Genomic DNA, 12,727 nt, shown 5'->3' on the forward strand with positions numbered 1-12,727 from the left:
CGCGTGAAATTAGAAATTGGCTATCTTTAAAAATGAATGACATTCCAAATTTAGAAATCACTAATATTATTTTTTATATGGATACAATTGACAAATCAGTGTCCTTCTTAGTTAATGTCATTCTCTTACTGGCTAAATATCATATACATTGTTGTAAGTGGAGAAAAATGAAGCCCTCTTTCCAATGTTTTTCAAATGATTTGAAAAGTTTTTTTGTCTCTATAAAAAATATTAAGTCAAATAACTCTGCAAAAAAATTATTAACCGATATATATCAAAGTATCTTTTATTTTAAGTCTCTTTCTGAAATGTCGATGCTATTTGCTTTAAAATGCCTTACTGTTTTTTTGTTATTAATTTTACTTGTCTACCTTATTTTTTTGTGTATATGTCTCTTGTTCATGATACCTCCCAAAATTTTCAGCTTGTATAAAATGTGTTTTTATTGTTTATAAATTGTGTTCAATAAAAAAAAAAAAAAAAGAGTGACGCCTAGGGTCACAGAATACGATGGGTCACAGAATTCGGACACACGTTTGAGGGGATTTTTCTCACTTTCTTGGGTCAGTATGTGAAGGCAGTACTGGAGTTGAGGGGGGGTGAGGGGGGATGGCATCCCCCCTGAAATAAAAACGGTCCAAATCATCCCCCTGAAATAAAAACGATCAAAATTATCTCCCCCTGAAATAAAAACGGTGAAAATCATCCCCCCTGTAAAACTGCCATCCCTCCTTTCCATCCCTTATGTCATTTCATCAATGAATGTGGTTTTACTGCTATTTCAACATTTAGAGTCATCACCAGAAAAATAAACCAGACAATTTTCACCTGTTTCATGTACATTTTCACTTGAAATAAGTAGGAAAATCTGCCAGTGGAACAAGATTTATCTTCTCATTACAAGCAAAAAAATCTTGTTCCACTGGCAGATTTTTCTACTTATTTCAAATGAAAATCTACTTGAAACAGGTGAAAATTGTTGTTTTTTCCAGTGATGAGTCTTGTTTTAAGTGTAATAAGATTTTTTTACTAAAATGAGACATTTTAACTAGAAAAAAGACAAATATTCTTGTTAAGATTGTGAGTTTTTGCAGTGATCCATGTTACTTATCCTGTGAAGGACAGAGTCATATTGATAAGTTCAGAAAAGTGTTTTTTATTGTTGTGTTTTGATGTATTTGATGTAAGCCCAGTGGATATTTAAAGCTTACAGAAGGCTGCATTTAACTGCTGCTATGTCATTCCTGCAGTATTTCTGCAGGTGTTTTGGTCACTGCTATTATTTGTAATATATTATATTATTTGTAATCAGCACAAATTATCTGTCCCCATATGATAAAATCCACCATCCCCCCTGATTTTTTTTTTTTTTTACAACTCGAGTACTGTGTGAAGGCCAATGGAGTAAAATTGGTGGCCCACTTTTACGTAAATGTTACAGAGCAACTCGTGGTTCATACGGCTTCTTTTGAACCATCACCAGCTCTAAAGGCTGATTTATGGTCCGCGTTACACCAACGCAGAGCCTACGGTGCGCGGCGCCGTGTACCCTACGTAGGCTACGCCGTCTATTTAACGCAGAACCATAAATCAGGCTGGTTTCTACGCAGCCAGCAGCAGATGGGGCTCTGGAGTAAAGACAACTGGGTAATATTGTGTAAGAGTTGTCGTTAAAATAATTGTATCTTAGTACATCAGAAGTGATTCATTTTAACTTTATTTAAACACATGCCTGGGTCTGTTTGAATTTAAAAGGTTAGAAAAACCATAAATATATAAAACTGTTACGCATTGGTCACGTGGTGTCGACCCTTCAAATCTATTGGTTCATTCGTATTAAACGAGTTCCGGTTCCTTTCTAGTCGTTAAATACGCGGAAGTTAGTTTTTTTTAATTTTTTTTACAAGAGATGATGCTCTTTTTTTACCCACATTTAATTTATTGCCGTTTTCATAAAACTTTCTAAACTTTTATTTTATTTTGTATGACATTGCCTGAAAAACACGTGTTTTAAGACTTGACGAAGGCGTCGCGGAGGGATACATGCGCCGGCAGCGCCTGGAGCGCGGAGGGTGATTTGATTCCCTGTCTCCTGCTCTTTGTCGTGTTTAACTTTTAAATTAACGTGTTTTGACACATAAGTGTACTTTTATGACTTTTTATGAATAATTTAACTTAGATGAATAAGGTAAGACTTCCAGCGTTTTGTTTATTTTTTGTTCTGGCACTATTATCCGACTATTATTACTGCTCTGAGACTAATGGCTGCGATAATTGTATCTTTTTCTAACGTGGTTTTACTGACAGCTCCTACTTTTGTTAGTTCATTAACATTAACCTTGTTGGAGTGTTATTTCCCTGCATTATTAGCTTTTCTTTATGAGGAAACCACTTTAAGTATGTTTTTCTGTGCAGCATGGTTTTTGTTTTCATTCATGTGGTTGCATTTCTGCATGAGCTTTTGTAGTTTCTGCTCCCAGGAATTATATAATTATTATTATTATTATTATTAACAGGGTTCCTACCTTGAAATCCTTGAAAGGGATTGGATTTCAATGTTGTGCTAGGATTTTAATTTAAGTGCTTGAAATTATAACTGTCTCTTTTCACAAAATTGGGTTCAGACTGTAAAGGACTGTCTCAGAAAATTAGAATATTGTGATAAAGTTCTTTATTTTCTGTAATGCAATTTAAAAAAAAAAAAAAAAAAGAAAGTCCTACATTCTGGATTCATTACAAATCAACTGAAATATTGCAAGCCTTTTATTATTTTAATATTGCTGATTATGGTTTACAGTTTAAGATTAAGATTCCCAGAATATTCTAATTTTTTTAGATAGGATATTTGAGTTTTCTTAAACTGTAAGCCATGATCAGCAATATTAAAATAATAAAAGGCTTGCAATATTTCAGTTGATTTGTAATGAATCCAGAAACATTTTTGTTTTTTTAATTGCATTACAGAAAATCACAATATACTAATTTTCTGAGACAGTCCTGTATTGTTTAGTTATTAAAAGGAGAAATAAAATCAGTAAGATGAAACATTACTAGGTGTTTACAGCACGATACAATGTACATAATTGTGATTAAAAAGCGTAAAAAATAATTATGAGTGTATTAGGGATGGGCGGTATGGACTAAAAAATGTATCACGATAATTTCTGGCATTTATCCCGATAACGATAAAAATGACGATAAAAAAAATACCAATTCAACTCCACCTTTGTAACTATAAATCTATCACCACATTCAGTCTTTGGAGCCAAATCACTGCTCTAAAAGAATACTAAATGCTACTAAACTACACCAATGGAAATGTATTTATCTTTCTTTCTTTCTTTTCTTTCGCTCTTTCTTTCGCTCTTTTGTTCTTTCTTTTCTTTCGCTCTTTTGTTCTTTCTTTTCTTTCGCTCTTTCGTTCTTTCTTTTCTTTCGCTCTTTCTTTCTTTCTTTCTTGCTCATTTCCTTCCTTCGTTCTGCGTGGATTTAACACAGAACCATAAATCAGCTTTACACAAAAACATCGTCAACGGGAATTTATCGTTTTTACCGCGAGATGACAAATTCTTACCGTGGGGAATTTTTTGACGGTTTATTGTGAACGGTAAAATATCGCCCATTCCTAGAGTGTATATATATTCCTGTAGATATTTTACCCCAGCGATAATGTGCTTGAAGATTTTGAAAATGACCTTCGAAAAATGTGTAGGAACCCTGAATTAAAAAATAACCGCATTATGAAAATGCTCTGTGATCCATGTTTCCCTCTTGTCACATCTTTCACGTGCCATGTTCGGTTTACTTGATCTGAAATGATAATATATTACCGTCTTCATCACAGATGGCTGCAGTAGAGACGATCACTGCCGGCACGAAGGGAGACGAGATGGAGAAACCGTCCACGTCAGAGGAAGAAGCACCTGCTGTTTTAACTGAAACCTCAGCCCCCTTGAATTTCTCAGAGCTCACACCGAGTCAGTTTGGCATCTCTGTTGAGAGTTTTAAACCCAAATCATCAAACCACAAAGGTGAGTTGGCTGATCCTTTTTAATACCAAACTGCTGCTGTTGTTTAAAACTTTTTAACTGCTCCACTGATGGAGCGAGAGAGAGAGAAAAACGTTCACTTCAAGCATAAACCTACGCAAGATGATTGAAAGAAGCATTAATGTGTCAAAGAATATCCCATAATTGTCAAAGGAAGTTTTTATTTCTTGTCTGTGGTATCAGTCAAATGTTTGCTCACATAAAACTCTGCTCCCTCTTTCTCCAGATAAGTCTCGTCTTGCGCAAATGAAAGTGAGGCGAAGATCCAATGTCGGGGTCCGGGGCTCCCCGGAGACGAATTCCCTCATCCGGTTCATGGCCCAACAGAAGATGAAGACTCTGTCCGGATCTCAAACGACAGCGGTGAGAAATCGGCTGTCACGTTTATGTCAAATGTTGAGAGTATGATGCAGTGTGCACATAAACAAGTTTTATTATTCTTATGGAGTTATTCGTCACTCACAGTTGCAGAAATAAGTTGCCTAATACCAAAAGATTAAATAAATAACACAGCCTTCATTTTTGAGAGGATTATCCTACTAAATTTTTACGAAATATAACTCTAAAGTCATCTTTCAGTATGGTACATAGTTATTTGTGATTTTGCCATCACAAGTTGCAATTCTATGTACAGGACTGTCTCAGAAAATTAGAATATTGTGATAAAGTCCTTTATTTTCTGTAATGCAAAAATGTTATACATTCTGGATTCATTACAAATCCACTAATATATTGCAAGCCTTTTCTTATTTTAATATTGCTGATCATGGCTTACAGCTTGAGGAAACTCAAATATCCTATCTCAAAAAATTAGAATATTCTGGGAATCTTAATTTTAAACTGTAAACCATAATCAGCAATATTAAAATAATAAAAGGGTTGCAATATTTCAGTTGATTTGTAATGAATCCAGAATGTATGACATTTTTGTTTTATTAATTGCATTACAGAAAATAAAGAACTTTATCACAATATTCTAATTTTCTGAGACAGTCCTGTAAGTGTAGCAAACCCTACTGGATTAGTCGTCTTCTTTCAGTACCAAACGGCAGGGTACGCTGAATGTAGCGCTAAAAACAGCTGATTGATCCAAACAAAGTGGTTTCTTTCATCCAAACAAAGTGGGTTCTTTCATGTGACGTGCAGATAAACTCAAGATGCTCCACTTTGAAGTCTCTCGTCGCCATCAAGACCTTGCGTTTTAGCTGCATCTAATTTAGAAAAGTGACAACTAACTGTAGTCTGTTCAATAAGTGGCAGAGAAAACGACGGGGAGCTCAACAACTTACAGACGATGACATTCTCCCAGCTCTGCTCTTGTCTATTATATCTAAGCGTGATCCATTTAACACAAGACACATTTGAATCATCCTTATGAAGTGTGAACTCAATGTGGGGAAAAGAAGTTCATAAAGCCTTTTACAGGGTTCGTACGTTTTGAAAAAACCTGGAAAAGTCATGGAATTGGAAAATTGTAATTTTCAAGGCCTGGAAAAGTTTTGGAAACATAAGTTCACCCCAAAAGTTTTGGAAAGGTCATGGAATTTATTTTTCTCACTTGACAACAGCCTATAAGGTAGATCAAAGTCGTATCAAAGTCTTGCGCGTTCTCACGCGTGACATGCGGGGCATCTTGCGCATCACAAGCTTTTTCCGAGCCCAGACGGCCGCGGTGACACCGGCAGTTTGCAGCAGCAGTTACTAGGGCTGCAACGATTCGTCGACGTTGTCGACAAAAAACGATAATCAAAATTGTCGACAATGAATTCCATTGTCGACAATTGTCGCCAGACGTGTTTTTCCAACGGAGTGAGGCGTCTCACTTCAATACGTTCTCTGCCGAGAGTCGCGCATGCACGATAGCGTCTCAGCAGCTGCACGTAATAAAACTTCAAAAGTTTGGGAGCATTTTAGCCTCGATACCCCGAATTAAAAGATGATTGCCAGGTTTGCAAAGCCGACCTTCCTTATCACGGAGCACGCCGGTAATGCATTTGAAGAGAAAGCATGTCGGAGTGTTGAACGAAACGGACCCGCCTTGGCGTATTTTGGCTTTAAAAGAGAGCTTTAACGTTATGCCTGACTGTGCCTGACAAAAGTATTTTAAATTAAATTAAGTCAGATATCTGGAGAAACTGCGTTTAGTGTCTGTGGAGCATCTTGGATGAGAGACGCGGGATTGGGGACGCAGTCGGTCAGCAGCATTCTCTCCCTCCACAGCAATTTAATGACCAAGCGATTCATTTGTTAAATTAATTTGTTTCATTCTAAACTTTATTTTATGTTATTTATTAGTATTATTTGAGCCACTCACAGCCTACTCGTTGCTATAACCTCAATCATAATTGATGCAGCGCGAAAAGCGAAAAAAGGCTTGTGCGAACATGACAATGATGGATTTGCATCTAACTTTCAGTCAGGTGCCTATGAACTGTCAATTATCCATCAAAATCCACAATGATCATGTTAACATTAGATCAGACAGATTTGTCTGTTCATTTCTCTTGCGGGACGGGAGAAGACACTAAATCAATGCATCTCTATTATTGTGCGCCGTGCAGGCATGAATTCAACTTTCAGCCTCTTTTCTTCGTGTATGTGTGATTTCTTTTTTTTTTTTTTTTTTTTTTTTTTTGCACAATAGTTGTCCTTATTTCTTTGATTTACTGTGACCGGAAAAAGTCGGATAAACCATTCAGAAAAAGATCGCTAACTAGTGGCCGCGGGGGGTACTGCACCGCGACCAAATGGAGAGACGGAGAAGTCCGAAGGGTTCAGCACGGCGTCACGGCTGCGGCGTGTGCTCTGCGTCGGTGTGACGCAGAACCATACCTTAGCCTTAACACACGTTGCAAGGGGTAATGGTCAGAAATTCAGCGGGAGCAGGATGAAGAAAACAGTCCCGCTATATCAGGGCTCTAGTGCCATCTTTCTTGTGTTTATTATCATTTGCCACATAATTAAAGCAACCTCATACTAAATTTAAAAAAAATTACTAATTATCTGATTAATCGTTTCAATAGTCGGTGACTAGTCGACTATTAAAATAGTCGTTAGCTGCAGCAGTTACAGCCATCGCGTCCTTGAAACGAGGGACTCTTTCAAATGTTGTCACCAGAAATGAAGTGCTAACTTCAGAGGTTTTATGGGCGCTAAAGGAAGCTAATGCTCACTTTTCATACAAGTCATGTGAAGATGTAAGCCAGCTTTTCCAGGCTATGTTTCCAGATAGCCAAATAGAAACGAAATTTGCTTGTGGTGAACGCAAATGTGCACGTCTGTGTACATTTGGACTGTCGCCCGACTTTAAAGGACTCACTTTACGCCGAGTGTCAAAGCAAAGATATGTCATGTTATTTGACGACTTGCAGTCTAAACAGCAACAGGTACGCACTGTAAACGGCTCCCGACATCATCTTAAGATATCTTTATTAAAAACGGCTATTCAGTCATTCTGTTAACTGAAGTGTTAACAGAATGAGAAAGAAATTAATGTACAGACTGGGATGGGTTTGAGAAGTTTATTTATAAGTTTTGTGCGTGTATATCGGCCGTGATGTTTCTGAGTTTGAGCCGAGTGTCGTTGTCTGCCTATTGTTTATGTCAGTTATTTGTTCTTTAATGTGACTTTGCAATATTAGATTACTATACTACATATACTACAACATATTGCTGGTATATCAGTGTTAGTTTAAACCAGGGGTCGGCAACCCAAAATGTTGAAAGAGCCATATTGGACCAAAAACACAAAAACAAATATGTCTGAAGCTGCAAAAAATGAAAAGTCTTGTATAAGCCTTAGAATGAAGGCAAATGGCGAAAGGTGAAATGTCGAGAAAAAAGTAGAAATGTCGAGAAAAAAGTTGAAATGCTGAGAAAAAGGTCACAATGTCGAGGAAAAAAGTCAAAATTTAGAGAAAAAGGTCAATGTTGAAGTACAATCTCGAGAAAAAGGTCAAAATGTTGAGGAAAAAAGTCAAAATTTAGAGAAAAAGCTCAATGTTGAAGTACAATCTCGAGAAAAAGGTCAAAATGTTGAGGAAAAAAGTCAAAATTTTGAGAAAAAAGTCGAAATGTCAAGATTAAAAAGGAGAAAAGCAGAAAGAAAGAGGAAAAAAGGGAAAAAAAAGGTCAAAGTAGGGCGGCGCTAAAGAGCCGCATGCGGCTCTAGAGCCACGGGTTGCCGACCCCAGGTTTAAACAAATGTTTATTTTGTATTAAACCATAATTGTCATTAGATCTCCACTGTATTGACTTTTTACATTTTTTTTACATTTTACATTACAGTTTTATTCCTATATTTCATTCATAAGTTGATGTTTTAGAGGTCATGTACAGTCATGGAAACTTGCTGCCAAGTCATGGAAAAGTTTGGTTAAAATGTGTATGAACCTGCTTTTAAATGTACAACTTATTTAGGTTTTCTGACTAGACTTGTGACTGACCAATCAGGGGCCGTAGGTTTCACCGACGACCACAAGCCAACGGAAGTCGTGTGTTCATAAGTTGTGATGTGATAAGGACTGAAATAGAAGCTGCCAGTCTGTTGATGCTCCGTGTGTTTGGGACATGAGTGAGGAGTTTAATAGCTGGGGGAGAAGTGCATCATCATGGTAAAGACGTGGTTCAAGGGTTTGTTATGGAGGCTGGGCACTTTGTTCCATTTTGAACGCTTCCAGTCAATGAGGTCACATGAGGTGAGTCAGATAAAGTTCTGCCAATTTTTACGTGGAGCGTGTTACTCTATTATTGCTGTAAAAAGTGACGACAATAATCCAGCCATCAACTTCCACTTTTCCAAATTCCTTATACAGGACTGTCTCAGAAAATTAGAATATTGTGATAAAGTTTTTTATTTTCTGTAATGCAATTTAAAAAAAAAACAAAAATGAAACATTCATGTTATCCAGTTATGCTTAAAATGTATAACTAAAATCCCCCTTTTATCTCAATAAGCAAAAATTAAAACTGCTTAATGGGGTTTTTTCAATAGGATCCAGGGGGTGGGTGGGTAATGTCTGGGGTTATGATTTTATTTTTATTTATTTATATATTTATTTATTTTTGCCCTCAATTTATGTGTTAATTTTGCATTGTCATACTTAATAATATGGGCATTACTTTTTTTTTTATTGGTGTTTTTTTGTTAAAATATCATATACATGCACCATGTTGTTTTTTTCAGAAAAAGGAAAAAAGAAATAAAAATTTGATCACAAAAAAAACAAAATGTCATACATTCTGGATTCATTACAAATCAACTGAAATATTGCAAGCCTTTTATTATTTTAATATTGCTGATTATGGTTTACAGTTTAAGATTAAGATTCCCAGAATATTCTAATTTTTGAGATAGAATATTTGAGTTTTCTTAAGCTGTAAATCATGATCAGCAATATTAAAATAATAAAAGGCTTGCAATATTTCAGTTGATTTGTAATGAATCCAGAATGTATGACATTTTTGCATTACAGAAAATAAAGGACTTTATCACAATATTCTAATTTTCTGAGACAGTCCTGTACATAGAATTGCAACTTGTGATGGCAAAATCACAAATAACTATGTACCGTACTAAAAGGTGACTTTAGAGTTATATTTCGTAAAAATTTAGTAGGATAATCCTCTCAAAAATGAAGGCTGTGTTATTTATTTAATCTTTTGGTATTAGGCAACTTATTTCTGCAACTGTGAATGACGAATAACTTAAAATAATAAAAGGCTTGCAATATTTCAGTTGATTTGTAATGAATCCAGAATGTATAACATTTTTGTTTTTGTAATTGCATTACAGAAAATAAAGAACTTTATCACAATATTCTAATTTTCTGAGACAGTCCTGTAGTAACTTCCTGTTTTAAAAAAAAAAAATACTAATCAAAGACGAACTTTATGCTGTAGATTGTACGTGGAAGCAGTTTTATGATAGATGTACCTGTCAGCACAAACACTTACTTAATATAAGAGTTCTTACGACCTGTCAAGCTGGGAAACTTAAGTCGATGTGTTTTATTTCTCTCCATTTTTTTTGTCCAGCTTGTCAAAAGTAGCCCGTTCTTTCCTCGGGTGGCGTCCACGCTGAGGCAGAAGATGGCCTCTTTCCAGAACCTGATGGATGTGGAGGAGAGCGACGCCTGTGATCTGCTGCCAGCGCAGGACAGAGACTCTGCAGGACGATGCGTCAGGACGATGGATAATCTGTCTGGTGAGGCAGCCTCATAGCCACAGGATTAAAAGTTTAATTTCTGCGTGAGGATCTATGCCAGTAGGATTTCTTTATGATGTCTGCAGGGAACTGTTCAAAAAGCAGTGGATTAATGCGTCGCACAGTACGAGCCTCTGACGGCATTTTACAGCAGTCGGTCCTTAAGAGCTCGGTCGTCTTCCTTAATAGAGCCCTTTCCAGCCACTAGTTGTGAAAATAAAATTTAATCACCATCCCTTTGATCAATGTTTCAAAAGTTTGTTTTAAATTGCCTTTTTTTTTACGATTTGTTTACTCCGTGTGTATTTAATTTTTTATTCACCGTAGTATTCCCAAGTCCCACATGTTTTTCTGTGTTTATGTAATGTTCCTTTTGATGGATGTCGTCACCCGCTTTGCTCTCAGACGGCAGCGGTGGTGGAGAGAAGGAAGAGAAGGAGAACAACCCCCCGACGACGCCCACGCCCGGCAAGAGGAGGTGCCGGGGCCTGCAGGGCTGCAGTCTGCAGATTACACAAACTCTGACGCCTTGCTCAAGTTTGAAGGATCAGGAGGTAAAGTCGCTGAGACACATCCACGTACACGACTCCTATTTAAGTAGAAGCACTGCACTTTTTTTTTGTTTGGTGGGGTCAATTAAATATACAGGACTGTCTCAGAAAATTTGAATGTTGTGATAATGTCCTTTATTTTCTGTAATGCAATTTAAAAAAAAAAAAAAAAAAAAAAAAAAAACACATTCTGGATTCATTACAAATCAACTGAAATATTGCAAGCCTTTTATTATTTTAATATTGCTGATCATGGCTTACAGTTTAAAGCGACACTACGTAACTTTTCCACCTTAATCTAATATTTCATCATCATCATTGTGATGGAACATCAACTTCCAACAGGTTTAATGAACCTCTGTCATGGTCTGAGGGGTCTGTATCGCCTTCACTGGCACTATGTAACTTTGAGGAGCATGGTAGGAACCCTTCCACACTAAAAAACTACACATTTTTACGGCTTTGACTGCTTTACGGCATACGTCAATTCCCCCTCCTTCCCGATTCGTAGTCGAGACGAAAATGGTCGGGGCGTGGAGCTCAGAGCTCAGCAGAAGCTGGTAACCCGTTGCTGCGTTGCTGCTGCAGCAGCTCCACACAACAGACGTGGGGAAAAGATCGCTAATGGTTTAACTTTTCACCGCTTTCCTGCTCGGAGGCAGAACCACGGAGGCCGAGTATCTGATATAACAGAGTGAAAGAGTCGTCTGCTCGGTTGGATCGCGGCTGTAACGAGTCCGACCAAACATAACGTTCCTCAGTAAACAAACAAACACTCACAGACCGGGGTCGGATCAGGTTTTATTCCCCACTTCTCCAGCTAAACGCAGTTGTCGGCCAGCTCTCTGCGGTGCGATTAATTTTGTTGAGGAAAAAATATTAACTCTATTTGTAGCTGCAGAGGAAAAAAATAATCTCACGAGGAAAACAAAAATAATGCTCACGCCTCGGAGCCTCTTCAGCATAATATAGCAGTCAAAAAAAAGAAAAGAAAAGTAAGAGTAATACAAAACATGTACTGCAGTGTTTCCCCTACCATATATATAGGCCTGGCGGCCCCGCCAGGCCAACGAGACCCTCCGCCAGGCCCAAAAAAATCAATGATCATTTACGTTTGGAGCCTCTGCAGCGCTGTTCTGCAACGGGAGTCAACCTGCTTCGTTGCCTAGTAACGCTGCTGAAAGCGCGGGCATATTATTATATATTATGGGATGTATAGAGTTTGTAGCTAGCCAAATAAAAAAGAAAAAATATCGCGGGCGACAGACAACATGATATAAAGAAATGTTTCTGCAGGTCCGTGTGTTTGTGTTTGCATGAGACGCTGCAGGGAAGCATGAAGGGAAAAACAGCCCGACGACGCATCAGGCGTCCGCTGGGTCCTAGCGCCAGCCATGTATGAGCGTCTAGGCTGATTAATGGTCTGCGGTACACCAACGGTGTAGGGTACGCGGAGACACGCACCGTACGTGCGCGTCGCCGTGTACCCCACGCCGTAGGCTCTGCGTTGGTGTACCGCGGACCATAAATCAGCCTTTACCGTCGCTGACACCGGTCCGACTGGTGACCCAGTAAAAAACAACGCATTTAAACATCTGGCTGGGATCCCAAATGGCTTAATAACCATAAATACAGCCCTTGGTTGCAACACACTCCCCATGGTAAATTTCCAATTTGTTGTTTAGCTTACATTTTTGTTCTGATTGAGCTTCTTTTTTTGGTAAGCAATAATGATGAAAATAACAGACAATAGATTGTCTTTCCAGTAGAACCACTAAAGGTTAATTTTTCACCCAGTCAAATGCATGTAACTCTGTTATAACAAAACGGGAAAAAAAATCTTCTACAATGTTTAAATAATTTATAACTGATATAATCTCAATTGTGAATAGGGATGTTTTGTGGCATATGCCGTCAGCACA

The 12,727-nt window shown here is 37.6% G+C and overlaps 1 protein-coding gene across 3 annotated transcripts in view; it reads left to right on the forward strand.

Annotated features, from left to right (window-relative positions):
- The first annotated feature begins 1,875 nt into the window (after nucleotides 1-1,875).
- The window catches only part of cdca2 (cell division cycle associated 2), a 35,067-nt gene continuing 24,215 nt past the window's right edge, over nucleotides 1,876-12,727 (forward strand). Inside the window, exons 1-5 of one of the 3 annotated variants that reach the window (XM_061730351.1) lie at nucleotides 1,876-2,188; nucleotides 3,845-4,031; nucleotides 4,276-4,412; nucleotides 10,086-10,254; nucleotides 10,660-10,808. In XM_061730351.1, coding sequence (XP_061586335.1) covers nucleotides 2,180-2,188; nucleotides 3,845-4,031; nucleotides 4,276-4,412; nucleotides 10,086-10,254; nucleotides 10,660-10,808 — 651 coding nt within the window. In that variant the 5' untranslated portion in view covers nucleotides 1,876-2,179. Of the gene's footprint in view, nucleotides 2,189-3,844; nucleotides 4,032-4,275; nucleotides 4,413-8,595; nucleotides 8,747-10,085; nucleotides 10,255-10,659; nucleotides 10,809-12,727 lie in introns of those variants that run through there. The other 2 variants (XM_061730350.1, XM_061730352.1) reach the window with 2 other exon arrangements.

Source organism: Cololabis saira, chromosome 9 (genome assembly GCF_033807715.1).
Source record: "Cololabis saira isolate AMF1-May2022 chromosome 9, fColSai1.1, whole genome shotgun sequence".
In the NCBI taxonomy this organism is placed as follows: Eukaryota; Metazoa; Chordata; class Actinopteri; order Beloniformes; family Belonidae; genus Cololabis; species Cololabis saira.